The sequence below is a fragment of the Pteropus vampyrus genome, unplaced genomic scaffold, assembly GCF_000151845.1.
Source record: "Pteropus vampyrus isolate Shadow unplaced genomic scaffold, Pvam_2.0 Scaffold552, whole genome shotgun sequence".
NCBI lineage: Eukaryota > Metazoa > Chordata > Mammalia > Chiroptera > Pteropodidae > Pteropus > Pteropus vampyrus.
The window spans coordinates 308757-328952 of NW_011889333.1; the positions used below are offsets into that span (position 1 = coordinate 308757).

A 20196-nucleotide genomic window follows, 5' to 3' on the forward strand; every position below is an offset into this window, starting at 1 on the left:
AAGTCTCCACTTTTACCTTACAATTCATGTGAATTGAATGTGTGATTCCATAGTCCATATATATATATATTCCATATATATTCATTGAGTGTGTTATTCCACAGTCCGTATATATATATTCCATATATATTCCATATATATTCATATATATGCATATATATATATGATGGTTTTAATATAAAAAGGCTGTGTTGCCCCCTGATCTTTTAGGGAAGATGGGCCATTCCAAGCAGATGCCTTGAAAACATCTTCCAGGAAGTTCTGCTTAGCTTTGGCCCAGAGGGGACACATAGCCCCTGTTGGGAAGCAAGAGGCAGTGAACGTGTTGATACTCTGCAAAATTAAGAGTGTGATAAAGAGGCTAAGGAGAAGACACTTGCCTAGGATCACAGAGTTTGTTGGCAGCCTGCTTTTACTTTAGCCACCGCTGACAAATGACCATTGCTGCGAACTGGGCTTCCAAGGGGCTTACTGGCAGATATGAGAAGGCCAGCACATCTGGTCAGAGACTCGAGGTGTATGAGACAAAGCTGCTCCTTCCATTACTCCACCCAAGTCACCCTCTGGACTGCACACCGCCTCCACGGAATATGGAAAGAGGGGGTTCCAGAGCCACAATTCAACATGGACTCTTCTCATCTCAGAGGCCCAGGGGCTCCTTCCTGAGGCCTCAGCTCCTTCCTACCTTCTTAATCTCAAAGCAGACTTCATGACTGGAGCAGATACAGCCCCCTCCCTCACCTTTCTGCCTGAGCTGGTCATGGTGGTCCTTTTATACTCATTTAAAATTGAGAAAACTAAGGCTCAGAGAGGGGATCACACAGCTAATAAGTGACAGAGTCAGATTCAGACAGACAGCTGTCTGGAGCCTCCCCAAACTGAGCTCTTTCCACCAGTTTAAGCCTGCCACTTTGGCTTGTTCCTCGACAAGGATGGATGCATGGATAGGACGATGGAAGGGTGGACCAAAGCTTCCCAGGGACCGCTGTCTGTGGGTGGCCGAGAATTCAGAATGATGATAGAGAATAAGACATAGTTTGTACCCCAAGGAGCCCCATGTGTCAGTGAGTGCTTCTCAAATTTCTGTACCCAGGTCCCCACACGTTACTGAACATTCCCTACAGAGCCCCAAGGTGCTGGGGAAGCCTGTGCATTTGCCGCAAGTGAGAATTTTCTTGGAAGTCTCCACTTTTCGCTTACAATTCAAGTGAATTGAGTGTGTTATTCTATAGCTCCTATATATACATATGCATATATATTTACCCCTCCCCCACCCGCCCCGCTCCGGGTTTCACCCTGCATTCCTTCCATGATCCCCATGTAGAATCAAACCCCCTTGGTTCGAAATGGTAGACTCCAACTCCTCAGGAAGATCCGTCAATTTTTAGCAGGTGCCACAGCCAGGGGCATGTTAAGCAAGAGGCCCCAAAAGGAGGTGGCAGGGGGCAGACGTAAGAGAGCTCAGAGATTTTCTTGTGAAGTTTTGTTGCCCACAGTGGTGGTGGTGGTGGTGGGGTGACCCACAAAACTCACATATCTTCATTGTACACTTTTCTAACGTGAAATTGTTAGCAAGCTCCAGGCTCCCAATCTCACACTTCAGACCAACCATGATAAACAAATCAAATAGGAATAAAAGGTAAATGCGGATGTAAACATTTAAAGGAACTTGGCTCATAAATGAGACAGACCGTGAAATCTATAAGCTCCACTTTTAGCCTACCCTTTTCTCCTGTCAATCTCTCTGCACCTGGCAAGTCTGTCAGAGGAAAACAAGTACTCAGCCATTTGAGGAAACTAAAAGATCATTTGGGGGTCTTGAGGCGGGAGGTATTAGGGAATTTTTTCAAAATTTTGGGGGCTGAAAAGATTGGGCTTTAAAGGCTTTAATAAGAAAAATTCAGATGAAGAGGATAATAAGAACAGCTGGAACCCACAGAGATCCTTTTACATGCCAAGCATGTGCTACAGTTTTTACAAACATAATTCACTTAAATCTCCATTCGGTAGGCAAACACAATTTTTTAACCTGTATGCATAGATGAGACAATGAGTCTGAGAGAAGATATGGTTACCTTAAGGTTAGAAGGTGGAGGAATCAGGACTGTCCGCTTAGGAACCACTAGTTGTGGAAGAGAATATGGTTTGCAATGTTTAGGAGGCTGAGTAGAGGAAGGCCTGCTCTTGTTGGCAAGCTGCTTCCCAAGGCTGAGGGGTTTTTTGACCAAACCCTGGTGTTCTTCCAGCCTTCATTTATCCCTTCTCAGTCAAGATGCTTATCCACAGTGCTGATTTGCCCAACACACTGATTGGTCATTCATGCCTCATTCTCAAGAGCACTAGGTCTGCAGGAAAAGGGAGGAGAGACCCCCGAAAGCCGGGTGCTTAGAACCCCTTCAAGTTTCCCCACTCTCTCGCAGAGCCAGAGCCCTGAGGCTTTCCTCAATACAGAAGGTAAAAACTAAATCTCAACAGAGAGACCCTCAAAACGGAAGATAGCTGTACTTAGAAATGATCTTTGATATCGGCCTCTCCTTCGGCCCCAAGGTCTAATTAATTCATCAGCAAGCCCTCGCAATGCCACTTCTAAAATATATTTATTCGAAATAGTCCAATTTTCTCCATTTCCACTGTTACCACTCTAATCTAACCACTATCATCTCTAGCCTAGATGACTGCAGCTTCCTAACTATATCCACATTTGCCCAGCACCAATTCATGTCCCACAATGCCTAGAACCAAGTTTAAACTCTTCAGTGGCTCTTCATTGCATTAAAGAAACCTCCAATCGCCTGATGGTGGGCTACAAGGAGCTGCACAATTTGATTCCTGCCCACCTTCCCAACTTCCCCTCATGCCACTGGCCCCCATGCTCACCATATCAAGACGTACTGACCTTCAAAGCTATTTCTCATTCCTGACTTTCTCTCTCCTCTAAGCTCCCCCTTCCATCGAAAACTCTTTTCTTAGTTCTTACATGACTGGCATAACCCATACTTCATGTTTCAGTTTAAATGTCACCCCACAGTAAGTCATTCTCCCTCTCCCCACCTCCACTTTTATCTTTCTTTCAGTCGTTCATTGTTTCATAGCACTCGTGAAAATTTGCTATGAATTTAGCGGTTTGTTTTCTTGCTCTTAGCTGCCCACCCGCTAGACTCTAAGCTCCATCAAGACAAGAACTATGTCTGTTTTGTTCGCTGTGAGATGTATGTGCTTATTGTACTACCTGGCTCATGTTTGCCACTCTTAGTGCTGTATGTAATAAGGTATTTTGAGTTCCTGAGCACTGTAAAAATCATAAAAATTATGGTGCCTCCTATAGACAACTAAAAGTAAAATCTATGCTAAAATTAAAACTTGCGTGTATAATGAAATTAAAGCAGTTTATTGTAGATTTTCTAACTGCAAAATTTTTGAAAAGATCGTTGAAACAGAACTTTTCTCATTTCTTTGGTGTCCCTGACTTGCTGGTAACCTAAGCATATGTGTTGTCTGTCATTGGGTAATATACGACTGCCCAGGACGGGAAAGGAAAAATTGTTTCTTGTTTCAGTATCAAAGCGAAGGGTTTTATTATCATGTACATCTTACTTAATAAATCTGTACCAGTGCGGTGGTCACCATTAGCATTACAGCTCTTTTCCCATCATAAGAACAATGAATCTGTGGGCCTCTCTTCATGCTTTCTCATCCTACACAGCCTACTAGCTCTTTAGCTATTGACAAACTCTAATGCCCCAAATAAATTAATAGAAGGAAAATATGAAGGAAAGAAGTTGTGTGAAAAACATGTAAGTGGCACATAATGTATATGCAAAAGTATTATGCTAGTATTAAACAAAAACTGAGTAACATGCCATGTTCTTCCACATCTCAGGACCTGCATACGTTTCCTTCCCTCTGTCTGTAACCACTTGCCCCCACCCCACCCCACTTTCCCTCCAGTAATATCTTCCCTGGGCTTCGATACTCAGTTATAGCCTCCCTTAGTTTGCTTTAAGAGCTTCCTGTAGTTCTCTGCTGTAGCCTTCATCATTATTTATTTTAAGTAATTACATAGTCTCACTTTCTTTTTTAGATTATTAGCCCCATGAAGAGAGTGCTCATGTTATCTTATTCACAGCTATGTCCCTGGTCCCTATCATAGCACACAGTAGCAGCTAGCAATAAATGTTTGTTAATGTTTCAAAAAATGAATGAATGAGCAGTATCCCTGACCTCAAAGTGCTTACAATCAAACAGGAGAGAAAGACGAAGGAAAAAATCATTTACTACTCAACATCATAAGTGTAGTAATAGACATAACAGGAGACAATGGCAACTTCAGTTCCAATGCTAATCCTGGTATCAACAAAAACTCCTTGAGGGGGGTGATGGATAAACAGTGAAGGCTGAAGAGTTGGGGCAGAGTAGGGACTTCCAGAGGAAATAGGGCAAGCAAAGGCAAAGGTGTCCACCTGCTATGCAGGGAGTCATCCATAAGACAGCTAGCCACAGGAGTACAGAGGTCATGCTTGCTTACTGATGCTACTGATAAAGCAGTGAGGTCAGAGGATATTCTTATTCTTAGTGAACTCGAGAAGACCCTGACTGTTTCCATTTAATAGTCTCTGTAAATATATAATACATTAATAATCTCTTGTAGAGGAGACAGGGAATAAATGACAGTTTATTTGAACTCCTCCCTCTTTGCCTCTTTTTTGGGGGAAATCAGGTCACTGGCCTATCTCTGAGATAAACATCTCCACAAATCCTCAGAGCCTGCTGAAAGCTGGTCTGCGGTCATAACAGCAAGTTCTTAAAAATATCCAAAAGAATGTGCCATGCATAATCATACTTATTATGTTATATTAGTAATGATATTAGCTAATATTATTTGCCATTTACTATATGCCAGGTACTTAACTCTTTGCACACATGAACTTTGATCTTTAAAACAACCCAATAAAGTAGGTACTGCTATTACGTCATACAGTGAAGAAACTGAGGCACAGAGAAATTAAGCAACATAGCCAAGGTCACTTAGAAAACAAATGGTGGAGCATGAACTTAATCCAAGTGTCTGTTTTCACTTTACAGCTTCCTCTCATTATGATATGGTTTCTCCTGAAAATTTAATGCTGCTGTTGGAGCCAAGACCCACACCCTGTACTTTTTCAGACATCTCATAGATTTCAGAAGTCAAAGTTGGAAAAGTCTCAAGAAAGTTAGATAGTTTGGTTACTGGTAGTATTATTGGAGGAGACACTCTCAGAGCAAAATCAGTATTTTCCAAAGAACCCATGTACACTACTGACGATATGTTAGATGAGTCTGAACATGCATGCACAAACATTTCCATTTTAATAGCTATGTATTTTTAAAATACAGATTAGATAGACATTACACTAATATGCATATATACCAATAAAATAATTATTTCTTTTCAGTTTTGAGAAATATCAAAAATATATAACTAGACAAATAATCTTATAACTTATATAGTCATGATTCAATTCAGAGGTTGTTGACATTATAATTATTTATTAATTTATTCATTCAAGAAATATTTATTGAACATCTAATATGTGTCAGCACTGTTCACAAATAAACAAACAAACAAAAATTCCCACACCTTTCAGAGGACTTGAAGAGACATTTCTCCAAAGAGGACATACAGATAGCCAAAAGGCATATGAAAAGATGCTCAACATCACTATTGATCTGAGAAATGCAAATTAAAACCACAATGAGATATTACCTCACACCTGTCAGAATGGCTAGCATCAATAAATCAACAAACAACAAGTATTGGCGAGGATGTGGAGAGAACACTTATGTGCTGTTGGTGGGACTATAAATTGGTGTAGCCACTATGAAAAATAGTATGGAAGGTCCTCAAAAAATTAAAAATAAAACTAACACATAACTCAGCAATTCAACCTCTGGGTATTTACCTGAAGAAATCCAAAACACTAATTTGAAAAGACATATGCACCCCTACAATTTACAATAGCCAAGATATGGAAACAACCTAAGTGTCCATCAGTAGATGAATAAAGAAGATGTGGTATATATATATACAATAGAACATTACTCAGCCATGAAAATAATAAAATCTTGCCATATGAGACAACATGGATGGACCTAGAGGGTATAATGCTAAGTGAAATAAGTCAGACAGAGAAAGACAAATATCATATAATTTCACTTACATATGGAATCTTAAAATAAATAAATAAATAAGTGAACAAACAAAACAGAAACAAATTCATGGTTGCCAGATGGGAGGCGGGGTAGAGGAATGGGTGAAAAGGGAGAGAGGATAGAGATATACAAATTTCCAGTAACAAAACAGTCACGGAGATGTAAAGTACAATATAGGGAATATACTCAATAATATTGTAATAACTATGTATGGTGTCAGATGGGTACTAGACTTATTGGGGTGGTCACTTTGTAAATTATATAAACATCTAATCACTATGTAGTACATCTGAAGCTAACATAACATTGCCTGTCAACTATAATTGAAAAATAAATTTTAGTCTATGGCCATGCTACCCTGAACAAGCCTGATCCCATCTGATCTTGGAAGCTAAGCAGGGTCAGACCTGGTTAGTACTTGGATGGGAGACCACCTAGGAAGACTAGGTGTGCTGTAGGTGTAAAAAATAAAAAAATAAGGGATTGTAAGCTGACAAGGTCCTTGCAATCTGTGAGGTCAACCAAGGGTTGTCTCGCCTAAAAGAGAAAAAAGAAAAAGAAAAAGAATGACCTTTTTAAAATTTATTTATTAACTTCTAATATGACCTTTATTTATTTATTTATTATCTGCTAATATGACCTTCCATATCAGCAGATAATAAATACTATAGAAAAATAAAGCACGGTAAGGGGATGGCAGTAGAGAAAAGGAAATTTAAAGTTTTATTTTGTTAATTACAAATTATTAACAAATACATTTGAAATCTCTTACTTAAAAAAATGGATGGTATTGCTTTAAGTTCCTTTCTCTGGGGACACTCTGGTTACTATGACTATTTTTATCATTGTTTTCCTCAAGCCGGAGACAGATTTCTTTTTAAATAAGTAACACATAATTAAAGTGCATACAAATAAATGCTACATAAGTGAAGTAAATAGCTAAAGAAATTATTCGATAATTAATAAATATTATTAGATAATGATAACAGTGCTACATGGATATGGCAAAGAATAAGAGAATAGTATCTGAATGTTTAAATTGGGGAATTATTCACCTAGGGGATACCAAACACCTTTCTCTCCTGCCCAGTTGATTCTGTTTGTGTTGATGGGAAGAGAAAATTAGAATCACTCACCCCAGCCAGGTCAGCTCCTGGCACTAAAGATAAAATAAATGCTCATTTACAATGTTAGTCGGGAGGATTCCATCACCTAAACACATCTGCACTTCTACAACCTGCAGCTTTCTTCTCTGCTTACTTACAGGATCATCTCTGTGGAGACAGCAGAAGATTCAGCACAGAGAAAAATACAAAAAGAAGCAATATCACCACCACCCCATTCCTTTATGTTACACAACTACACTTACATGACGCTAATGGTTCTAGGTACTTTTGCCGTAAGCTTCTTCGCCCACAAACATTTTCGCCACATAACTAATTGGCCATAAGGCAATTTTGCCGTAAAAGGAAGGTAAAAGAACGTTAAAAAGGACATCACGAAACATGAAAAATGAATAACAAAATTGACTTTATTGCAAAATACAAGATATTTGAATACATTTAAAACGTCTGTAGCATCATGGCAATACTATGCAAACAACTGATTTTATTTTGTGAATTGTACCTAAATGCTTTTTTTTTTTCCTGTGGGAAATGTGGGTTCAACTCTACGCTCTCAGAGGTTGCTCACCACTCTTTCTCTCCCCATTGTAATGTTTCAAAATAAGAAACCACTAATCCTTTGGGGCAAATCATCATCATCTGGAAGAAATGTTAACTATTTTAAGACCACCAGCACCATGTCTACTCATAACTGTATAGACCATTATGATAAGTAAAATTTATATATAATAAAAAGATGGGAGTAACCGTAAGAAATTCATCCAAACAAACAACCAACCAAGCAAACAAAAAACCCAAACTATCAACCGGTTACTTTATCTTTTCTACAGAGGATGACTTGTCAAAAGAGAAATTAACCCACCCAACGAAAAGTTACTGTATCTTTTACGACAAAATTGCCTTACGGCCAATTAGTGATGTCGCAAAAACGATTGCCGCAAAGATGCTTACGGAGAAAATGCCTGGCAGTGATGCTGACGTGGAAGTGCATGCGGACCCTGTGGTTGGTTGGTCAGGCTCTGGTGGTAGCCAGGGGCCACGAACTGCACAGAGCAGGATCCAGGCTTTCCCATGGAGAGGACCGGAAGGCAACGCCAAGTGCCGAGGATAAGTTACAACCCTTAATGCAACCACCTAAACACCTTCAAGTCAGTTTTGTAGAGTAGGGCCCCGGCCTTAAAGGGTGACCCCATGCAGGAAAAAGTTCTCTCACATTTTAATATTAATTGCTTAAGAATGAGTAACAAATAATCATAGCTAACATTTATTGAACACTTAGCTATATACCAGACGTGCTAATGCTTTATATGCATCATCCTATTTAATTTTCACGATGACTCTGTGAGGTACTACGATTACTTCCATTTAACAGGTGAAGAAACATAGGTTCAGGCAAGTTAATTAACATGTCTCAAATCATATCTATGGTAAATCGAGCCTAGGCAGTCTGACTTTGAATCGTGTACTAATCTCATTTGAACCTATACATAACACTATGGGTTAAGAAAAAAGAGTATTTTCATTCCATGGAAGAATGGCAGAAAAATGTAATGATAGGAGAGCAGATGCTAGTGTTAGAAGAATGAAAGTTTTAATTCTCTCTCTGCCATTTATTAGCTGTGTGAATTTGGAAATTTTTCTAACTCCTCGAAGACTTAAAACCTCCTATGTTGTCACACGTTAGAGAACTTTTAATCTCTCAGGGCCTACCTGTTTTTGTCATTGTTGTCGTCATCATCATCACAGCTGTCACATATTAAATGTTTTCTCACATTAATTTTTTCTCATATCTGAAATTGCCATGTCATTCCTTTAACTCTTTAGATTAAGAAGTGGCTACAATGTACTATTACTACCACTAATAATAATAGCAGTAATAGTAATCATTTATTGTACACTTACTACATGCAAAGTGCTTTTAGTGTATTATTTCATTCTACCTTTACAACTACTATATGACATAAATACTAGTGTCATATATAATTTATAGTTAGAAACATAACTCACCTAGAACGCAACACTGCTAATTTCACCTCCTTTTCTCCTACCAGCCTGACTACCAGTTGTCTTGGGACCTCCAAAAGAGCAGGAAATTGAACACTTCAGGAGTTTGACACACAAAAAAAGTTTGCAACTATCCAAGTTGTGTTCTTGAGAACTGTGATTGCTCAAGAAATTTGTTTCCTCTGTTTCAATTTCCTTTTCCACAGAGGAGTGCCAAATATCTCTTGGTCCTCTTCAGAGGAGGAGCTGGAAAAACAGTAAGAACAGGTGACTCACCTGAAAAGAACAAGGGAGAGTAAGTAGTGCCAAGGAAGCAGACTATCGTTTTATTGCATAAGTCCAGGCGCTCACTTTGCTTTTTAACAACCTTGAATGGCATTTAGTAAAAGATGCTATAAGTGACAAACATACTTGGAGTGATAATAACTTTCTATTTGACAACATCATTTTCTCCATATTTGCTATTATTTTTTTCTGATTGCAAATTTAATACATTTCATTGGAGAAACCATAGAAAATGCACAAATAGCTAAGCTATTTTGTATGTTTCAATCTAGATTTCGATGAAACTTAAATTATCCTTTTTCCGTGCCTATACACCTTTGAATCGTTTTTAAAGACCCAAAGTCCAGGGTAGGGGAGACCAAGAGCATCACAGAGGCCAGCAGCACAAATACCTTCCCCTCCAGCTCTTGCAGCTCGGTTCACCCATCTCCCCTCCCCCTTAGTCTTGTCGCTTACCATTGGTCATTACCATGACAACCAGCAGCTGCCGGAGCAGGCAGCCTCTACCGCAGCAGGGGTGGGGCTGTGGGGGAGGGGGCAGGAGAGGAGGAGCCAGAGGAGGTGTCTGCTGCAAGTTCCTGGCTGTTTCTGAGCTCACCCCATCCTCCGAGAGGGAGGAGGCCAAGTGGTGATGCTGCTGCTTCTGCCGCCTTGACTGCTGATACTCTAGTGGGGCTGGAAGGGTGGTTCCTATTTGCACCATCGCCAACCAGAGACGAAGGGAAAAAAAAAATCCCAGCAGCCGCTGCTGATGTTGGGTTCGGAGGCTGTATCCCACTCGGTCACAAGGAAGATGGATTCAGTTTGCATCTCTTCCCGCTTTCAACAGCTTCTCCGGGTCTCTGCATGGTAAGTAGCAGACTGTGGTGCTATCTTTTCGGTTTAGCTTGCTATTAAATGACCTGTGTATACATTCGTGGCCTGCACTTGAACAATGACTCCCTCAGAGTAGGAGAGGAAGGTGTGGAGACAGGGATGGAGATGGAGAGAGAGGAAGGTTGCCAGGAAGAGAGAGAAGTAAGAAGGCATCCGCTTGTTAAAAAAAAAAAAAAAATGGTATTCTGATTTTATCTTGAACTGGCTTAGAATGCAGACTGAGCCACCTGGTTGCTTTCCTTCTAAGCTTAGCAGCAGAATCGGGGGGTGGAAAAAGAGCTAACAAGAAATGGGTGTTATTGAAAGGAATCATTTTATTTGCAGCTTTCCCTTGTAGGGCTGGGCCTTCCTCAAAATCACATTTGGTGCCTTAGAAGCTTCCTGGCCTAATTATAAGGTGATTTTGCTTGTTTCGTTCATTGCTTAGAAAAAGTGGCCCCAGAATTTAGCATTCTATTTCATATTCTAATGTACTCTTGTTGAGAAACCATTAGCCAGATAGTTTCATTTTAGTGCATAGATTTGATTGTGAATATACAAATGTATATATACCCTATGGATATGCACATATATACGTGTCACTTAGCATTTATAGTGCAATTATGAAACATTTATATGCAGAGCATTCTTTGCAATCATTTTTATGAGTTATAAATCCCCTTGTATGCTTGGAGGTAATTGCATATTTTTGAAACCATGCTTCTGGTTTATAATATTATTCATTGGCTTCATTTAGATTAATGTCAGATTTATTCTGGTTATTGTCCTTTAGTTTTGTTGTGACCAATTAGGACAGATGCCTATCATTTAATCTGTATCATAGCCCTGGATGCGAATTCATAGCCTGCCTCTTTTCTTTATTTTTAATTAGGTTTGTGGGGGGTGATTGGAGAGCCTTGACTTGACAATGATGGGAGAGGGAGGCGGCTTGTGGTATTATTTTGTGTCCATCATCTTGCCAAATGAATGTTGAAATAAATCAGATTTCTTGAAATTCTACCCCAACCCTTTCTTGTTGGTGCCTTGTGTCCCAGAAAGCGCAAACGAGCTGGAGGGTGAAATGCATTCTTTTTATTTAACAGTGATGCTATTTGCTGTTCATTCCTTCGGTATCCAGGCACCATTTTAGAGTTCCCCAAAATGTTGTATTATGGATTTACTTCTTCAGATGGTGAAGTAGGAAAGTAGGATTGTTTTGAAAAATCTAGGTGTTCTCAAGTACCTGAGCCATTTCCAAATTAGCCTGCTTACACAATGAAACAGGAGAGAGCAAAGCTTAGCACAAGAATGTATGTTTTGTAGCCGAAATGGGGAGCTATTGTAGTTTACAAATGCTTACTGGGATCTGCTTGACCTTTTATTATGTCAAGGCTTTAAGGCAGCTCAGGAGACTAAAGATCCGTGAGATGAGTAGGGTACAGAGTTCCATTACACCCAGGGTAGTGGATTTCATTGAATTAAAGCCAAAAAAATCCTTACAAGTAAAAGTGTGTTAGTAATACTACATTCATCATATGGGCTAGTTATATCCATCGATCTCGTCTCTAACAATATCATTGTTAGTGCAAACCTTTTTTTTACAGTGTAAAATATCAGTATTTTTTGTTTTAATCTTGCATTTTATTTTACACACAGCCCAGCCCTTCCCCCTTCATTTAAAATTTTTATTTGTATTTGAATCAGGTTTATAGTTTAATTTCTCTGAGAGTAAATGTCCTCTTTGGTTTATATATGAGAAGGCTCTTCAGCAACTTAATGAGAATAATGGATTTAGTATGCTTGTGGCATTATCATATATTGTATAGATTCACAACTCTGTAAGCCATGCTACCATGTACCTAATTATAACAACTATATAAAGTTGGGCAAGGTACTGGGCTTATATGTCATATCGAAATTTTTGTAACACACTGCATCGTTCATTTTTAAATGATAACTTTTGATCTCCAAAAATTAACTTTCAGATATATCTATAGTAAGCTTTAAAAAGTTAGGACACATTATAGTTCATCCTGTTTCTACAATGAAAACATATCTTGGGGTTTTGTTTTATTTCCTTTGTGTTGAGTGTTCATTGAGATGTGGTTTTATAGGTGAAGTTGATACAATTTGAGCAGAAGCAAATCACTGTAGGCCACAGGACATAGACCTGATGGTTGATGTTTCAGCCATGTGGTCAGACCCATCAGACCCCTGATAGAAATACAGGTCTAGTTTTCAGTCCCACAACTTGAGATGATTAAATGGCCTTTGCTGAGGAGCCACAGAAAAGTGAAGTATGTTTAAAGGACTACAAGTTGAACTCTTTAAGAAAGGATAAAGAAAGTAGGATCACTTCGCTAGAGGAAACAGAGATGACAATCATTTGTTTCAGAAGAGCTGAGGGTTTTTACAAAGGACATTACTTCTTGCTATTTTTTGGAACCTAAAATATAATCGATGGGATTCAACTGCATTAGGAAGAACGAAGATTATAATACAAAATGTAGAATTTCCTGATAGTAGATATGGGTTGTCAGCTGAGTAACCAGATAAGGCATTGCATCTTTTATCAAAACCTCCAAAAGTATAATCTAGACATAGAGATATTTGGGATGAACTAGATTCTTTCTCAAAAACTCTGCCTTTTTCTAGAGTAAACTTTCCATTTAAGAGTGTGATTTAGTTGTTTAATAATCAGGGACTTCCAGACCTGTAACAGTAAGACTTCGTTTTGTAATGAATGGGCGTCTAAATCACAGAATCTGGATATTTTTAAAGAAATCAAGTGCCCATCTTTTTGAAGAAATTTATGTCATTTTGTCCGGATGCAGGGAACTGGATGTTGGCCTCTTCATAAGAGTCCTTTCTCAGCAGCAGCTCTATGAAATGTGACGCCTAATAGCTATATTAAAATTATTCCCTTTTGTGTGACTAACTTGGAAAAATGAAATGGGGTTTAAAAGGGTCTAGATACAAAATAATTCAAGAGCCATCAAGTTGATGTCAGAAAAAATAAAATATATGAAAGATACATCCAAAAGTATTATTTAAGTGCACTGTTTTAACAACAAATTAGTTTAGTTAATTATATTTTTTTCTCAAACGCTATGTTGAAAATGCCATTTTTGTTGAGATAGTAAATACTTTGACTGGTATTTAAATTTTAGTAAAACTTGTTTTAATTAGAGTAACACACACATTATTTAATTTCTCGCTCTGTGATAGGATGTTCCTATTTCTTCACGTGACCCCAGAACACATTTCGGTTCTCCAAGCATGCTTCACACCTCCATCAGGGTGATTTAAAAAGTATCTGGAGGGTCAAGACTGTTTTCTGCATTTCTCATAGGTTTGTAAAAAAGATTAATGCTTCCTTTTTATGGTTGGCGCCTAAAAGAAAACCAAATTTATCAGGAAAGTTTCAACATAAATAACTCAACATTCAGTTTTTACTGAAATAAATAAACTAGAGTTATACTTGAGTTTTATTCTGAGGAGTCAGTCACAATTCCCCCTTTGCTCATCCCAACTATTATTCTCCCAAGTAGAAATATGTTTTCAAACGAGATGACTTAATCAATTGAAAAACAACTATTTATGGAGTTCTTATATGACTATCACAATTTGCATATACTAGTAACAGAATCTCTTTGAGTGATATAAGATGCACACGTGTGAAAGAGTTAATGACAAAAGCAATGCATCTTTTATTTATCATTACATCTTATATTAATATAATATTTTTTAGTTCTCATTTTACATTCTTTATTTTTTACTTATATTCCCCCAAATTCTATCATGCCAGTAAAGCTGGTGTCAATGTAATTATTTTAAATAAGGACGAACAGATTCAGAGAGGTTAGACTTGGGCAGGTTTGGGTTTGGTAAATGATTTAATTGAGCCTGGATTCTGAATCTCATGAGCCCAAATCTGCCATATTAGAAAATTTAACAAATTCTCATGACAGTTTGAATTTTTCATCAAACATCAAATATAGTAAATCTGCATTAAATGTGGCTCGTTTTTATTTGGATTTTTATTTGAATATTTCAGGCGCCATGATTTGCTCTTTGGTCATATTGAATTGTCAAATAGACTGTATGCTTAGGGTATCAGCACAAAAAAATGGTGCAAGCAAAAATTACTTTGGAGAAAATTTGTGATTCCTGATATTTCAGAAAAGCATAGAAGTATTTGTGTAGGGAAAAACTGGAACTCTGTTGAACCGATATGCACTTACTTTATAACTAAGTATTGTTTTTATCTTTAATGACATACAGGTTAGGAGGTAACGTAATTTTTTTCTGTGCCTTAGACCAAATTAAGATTCCTACAGATCCTGAACCTTGAAAAAATGTAGCCATACCTCCTGCCTGTATGTCCTAAGACTCTCTCCATTCCACCTACATGTTCTTAAAAAGAAAAATGATATTAAATCATGTATTTGTACATCAGTCCAACAACTTTCTGATATTTCCAACAACTACTTTTACACTTTTCTAAAACATCAAAAATCATGTACTTTTCTCCAAAATATTCTCATTTTTTGGTGTCTCCTTTTCTTTGTCAATGCCCTGGGCACATACTTTAACTATTTGGTAATTTGGTGCTGGCTAAAGAGCAGATCATGCCATCTGAACGACCATTCCACATATGGGAAGTGTCTTTCATAGTTAATTAGCTTGCAGTACAAGCGAGATCTATTACACCAAAGACTTTCTGTGTTAAATCAGTATTCACCAATACAATTAGAGGTTTTCTTCTAAAGGCTTTTTTCACATTTTAAAAATACACCTCCTTCATTGTGAGAAAAAAGAAAAGACAGAAATGTATACCAAGAAAATACCATATGTCTATCATCAAGAAATAATTACTTTTAGCATTTTAGAATATTTCCTTCTTGATTTTTTTTTCTATATGACGATATAAACACACTCAGACATACAATTTCATGAATGGGACTATACTCTTAGCATTGTTTTATAGTTCTTTTACTTCATATAAGGTGGTCATCTATCCATATCAATGAAATATGTCTCTACTAAAATTTTAATCTCTGTGCATTTTTCTTGATGATTCAAGGTGTTTTTTTCCCCACTTGGGGGCCTTTACACTTTGCTTTTAAATACTGCTTATGATGCAGGTAGTTTGCTTTTAAATACTGCTTATGATACAGGTAGATCCTGCTTGATTTACAGCAGCTGTGAGTAAAGCATTATTTTCAGAAAGTATGAGATCTGTTACCGTGACCCGTTACTATCTCTCACAATGAGTATTAAATCTCTTGTGTGTTGATAATGAATGAGTTTGAAGCCCAAGTCAGTGAAATCCTTGTTTGAATCACTAGGAATTTCACCAGGTGTGTGCAGAAGCGGCAGTTAAAAAACAAAAAACAAAAACAAATGCCTTTCAGATTCATGTTAATTTTCCTCAGTGTGGTAGTAGCATCCTACAGTCTTAACCTCTGTGACCAACTCAAATCCTTTATGGAAACATATTTAAACAACATACATTAGCTGTCACCTGACTTCTTAGATAGACTAAGATATATTTTTGGTGTCTGTATATTCCTTAAACCTGTATATAGTTTTTATTTTTTTATATTTTTATTTTTTATTAAACTACAGGTGACCTACATTATTATATTAGTTTCAGGTGTACAAAATTGTGATTCTACATTTATATGCCTTGCAATGTGACTACGATAAGTCTAGTAACCATCTGTCACCATACAAAGTTATAACGATAAGATTGACTATATTCTCTGTGGTGTACATTACATTCCCATGATTTAATTATTTCATAACCGGAAGTTTGTACTTCTTATTCCCTTTCACATTTTCATCCATTACCCCACCCCTCCTGCCTGGCAACCATCAGTTTGTTCTTTGTATCTATGAATCTGTTTCTATTTTGTTTTAAACCTGAATATAGTTTTAAATGAAAGCCCAGTCATCTGACTCTTCCTCTTTTAAAATATGAATGATTGGATTCTTCTTATACTTTAAGTTTGAGCTTTAAATATGACTCCTTGGAGAGGTTTCTTTCCTTACATATGTAGATCTCTACTATTACTCTGCATCCTGTGTGTTTCCTTCACAGCATTTATCGAAGTTGTAATTATAGAGCTATTTATTTGCTTACTTGATTTTCCCTACCCTTCACTAGATTGTAAGTTCTATGAGGGCAGAGAATGAAACAATAACACATGACTTGATACAACATAGGTGCTCAGTAAATACTGGTTGACTGACTGACTGACCGACTGGGTGGTTCCCTCTAGCCTAAGCACCTCTGGCCTAAGATTGTAGAAGAGCTTTCCACTAGTAGTTCTTTGCATTGTGATTCTCATCCTTTTATTTTGGCTGTGAAAATAAAATAGGCTGTATTTATATATATGATATTCTCAGGACTTTACCTTTTGATAAAAGAAAACCAAATTTTTAAAGATAACAAAATCACAACACTTAAAAATCCATCATTACAAATCGTTCACTATATGCTATGTGACACAGGTAAGGAAAGCTGTGAACATTTCTTTCCTTCCTTTGTGGTTACTTTTATTCCCTTTCGAAATAGAATTGCAAGTCAGAAATAGGAACATCTTTGGAGTCACTAATTTATTCAAATAAATTAGTAATTTAATTAATATTAGCATCAAATTACATGATACACACTCATAGCTATTTTGCTGTTCTAGAAATCCACTCTACTAAATTTAATAACCATAAACAAATCATTCCTTCATATCTATATCAAAAAAAAATTAAGGTGAAACAAGAATGGACACAATTACCAGACTCAAAACATAAATTAAGGCAGCATCTTGCTTTCATGAGAGTTTGAAATCGAATATAAAAAGAGTGAGTTGGAAGAAAGAAATATCCTTGGCATATACAGAGAAATACCTTCAAACTAATGGAACAGCCACCTCTATAGGTGCCTGACCTGCTGATACGCTGAAACTTAAGTGTGAGGGAAGTCTTTCTTTCTTTGGCATCTAAACCAAGGTCATTTACTGCAACGCTTGGAATTCTGGAGTCCAGCTGCAGTTAAAATATACATGGAAAACCAAATCTAAGTTTAGTTGACACTATCTGGTCAGAAAACAATTCATTGGTTATTATTTTCAAGAAGGAAATTTTGCTGAGATCATTGTGACTCTAAAAAAGCCTCGTGAGCATGTGTTTAAGAAAAGAGGTTGATATTTTCATCATGCCTTCTGTTCCAAACTGGAAATGTTCCTCTGGAAAATGCTACCCAGTGTAACCACAATGAAAAATGTAAACCAAGCAAATGTTTCTCACCCACATTTCTTATCTGCTCTTTCATGTGCAGCATTTCGTGGAGAGAGGTACTTTCCAAAAATAAGCCGAGTTCTTACTCTGTAGTCATCACTAATCCATATTTAAGCTCTATAAACAATTCATAGGTCAGATAGACCTAATTCGAACATATTTTCCAAAAATTGCTTTTTTTAAAAAAATGCTTTTTTTAAAAAAAAAATGCAAGAATACTGATGAGAACTAGAGGGAATATTTTAAATGAGTAACTTTCTATAAAATTTAGGATATGGTGTCATTCTACCAAAAAGCCATTAAAAGAATAGCAAGATAATCGACAATAATTCTTTATATAACAATAATCAATCTTGAGATTTATATTAAATTAACAACGAATTCACATGAGAACTCATAATGTTCTCATTCTGCCAATTGGCACTGACAAGACAGAGAGGAAGACTTAGGTGTTTTTAAAATATTATCGGTCCCATATTGTTTTCTTTTGAATTTCCTAGATAGTTCAGATTGTGAAAATGGGTACTCTGAAATGACTGGGTTTTTTTTTTTTTTTCCCATCGTCTGCCCTGCTCTGGGTACCTAAACTCAGAGGAAAGAATTACTTACTGCATGCACTGGCTTAGTCTTTGTCTTCTGTATCTCTTGAGGAGGAATTTAAGTGGTAGTTAATTAACCATAAAATGAATTTTGTATTTTAGAGAACATATGATATTTTTCTGTATTAAAGAAAACATCTGAATTATGACTTAAGTTTTATTTTTAAAGCACTTAATAAAAACAGTCACAAAATTTAGAATTTATAGTATTTTGAGCCAGGTGCATAAAACATTAGCAATTATTAAAAATAAACCTAACTTTAAAAAAACGAAGTAGCAAGAAACTCCATACCCCTGGTTAATTTTGCATAACAGTTAGCCATCTTGCTCTCTTCTTAGCTAGATTGTCCATATTTTAGGCTCCACGGGGTGCACTGCTACACTCTGAAACCAGAGAAAGGAAAGTATAGGCCTGCAACAAGGGAAATTGATTTTTCCACCACAGTGCAACCTTCAGGTTTTTATCCTGTATAGAGCCTATTCTCTAAGTGCATGCTTAAACATGCCTGATTCATAATGCTCCTGTCTACACAGGTTTGACTGTGCATATTGTTCAATCTCTTCTAACTGTGGTACATGATTTTGTATTTTTCTCCTTTCACTTTCCATATGGTTTTTAATATCAAACCTAAATGGTTTAGCCAAGGGCCCTGGAAGGTAGTAAAGAGACAAGATTAACATTTCCAGTCAGTCACTGGTCATTTGCTTACTGAACTTTTACTAACATTTGAATAGTTTGAAAATATTAACTGTCTAAACTTACATTATATAATCCTCTTGCTTTGAAACATCGTTCTTTGGATGTATCGTCAACTGTAATCTAAGCAGAATTGATTTGTTCTCAGCTCAAATGGTGCCATCGCTTACCACATTCTTGATGTCCTTAAAAGTTGTTTGACTAAGGAAAGATCTTTATGACTGAGAGTAGCTGGTAAAATAGTGGAAAAGCATTTTGTACAGGAGACAGTAATTTTGCAAAGAAATGTTTTCTCTTGGGTCAGTCTAAAAAGAATGGATCTTGATGCTCACTCATCTCTATTCTTTAGAATCATTAGGGATATCCATAGTTTTAAATTTTCTTTAGAATTCAGGTAAAACAATTTATTCCAATAACGAATGGAATAACCCTACCCTCTTAATAACAGAGATAGCTGATATGTTCTGAATAAAGCAAGTGTAAAAAGAAGAAATCAGAACGACTCAGATTCCAGAAAAAGAAAAAAAGCTAAATTCTTTGAGCACCTATCATGTATCTATTAAATTGTTTTCATCCTCGTCCATTTTTGCAATCCTAACAAAAGAGGAAACCAACTTTGCAAGAGGAAAATGAAGCTCAGATAGGTTTAATTTCTTAGCCTCAGCCATTCCATTAGTGCCTTTCGAGCTGAGAGTGAAATAAGATCTGATTTTTTAGCACAGTGATTAAAAACTGGAGCTTTGTGGGCTGCACTCAGCTCAGTGAAGTGTTTGTAAACATGTGTAAAGTGTTTGTAAATGACAATGTATGCTTCCGGCACAATATTTTAAAAAACATACTTTTATCCAAAACTATAATTTGACATTTCACAGAACATCTGAGTGTCTGCCTCCTCTTAGAAAATAAGAAAAGCTGGCATCACTAGGCCCTCATCTCCTCATGGTAAACACATCTGGAGTTGAGTAATGGGTGTTACTCTGGGTGGCTCTTGTGCTCTGCAGAGTGTGCTGCATTGACCCTCAATTCCCTGCCCCCTCAGATGATTCACATTAACTCTTCGACCCTTGAGATTGTTGGGCTTTGACACCCATTTAGCCATTTTCATTCCACTATACCATGTTACTTCCTAGTTAATCATCTT

The 20196-nt window shown here is 37.1% G+C and overlaps 1 protein-coding gene and 1 pseudogene across 3 annotated transcripts in view; both read left to right on the forward strand.

Annotated features, from left to right (window-relative positions):
• Positions 1 to 6529: 6529 nt before the first annotated feature.
• LOC111733339 lies at positions 6530 to 6650 on the forward strand (annotated as a pseudogene).
• Positions 6651 to 10158: 3508 nt separating this feature from the next.
• The window catches only part of JAKMIP2 (janus kinase and microtubule interacting protein 2), a 152582-nt gene continuing 142544 nt past the window's right edge, over positions 10159 to 20196 (forward strand). Inside the window, exon 1 of one of the 3 annotated variants that reach the window (XM_011383904.2) lies at positions 10159 to 10451. In XM_011383904.2, coding sequence (XP_011382206.1) covers positions 10449 to 10451 — 3 coding nt within the window. In that variant the 5' untranslated portion in view covers positions 10159 to 10448. The remainder of the gene's footprint in view (positions 10452 to 20196) is intronic. The other 2 variants (XM_011383902.1, XM_011383901.2) reach the window with 2 other exon arrangements.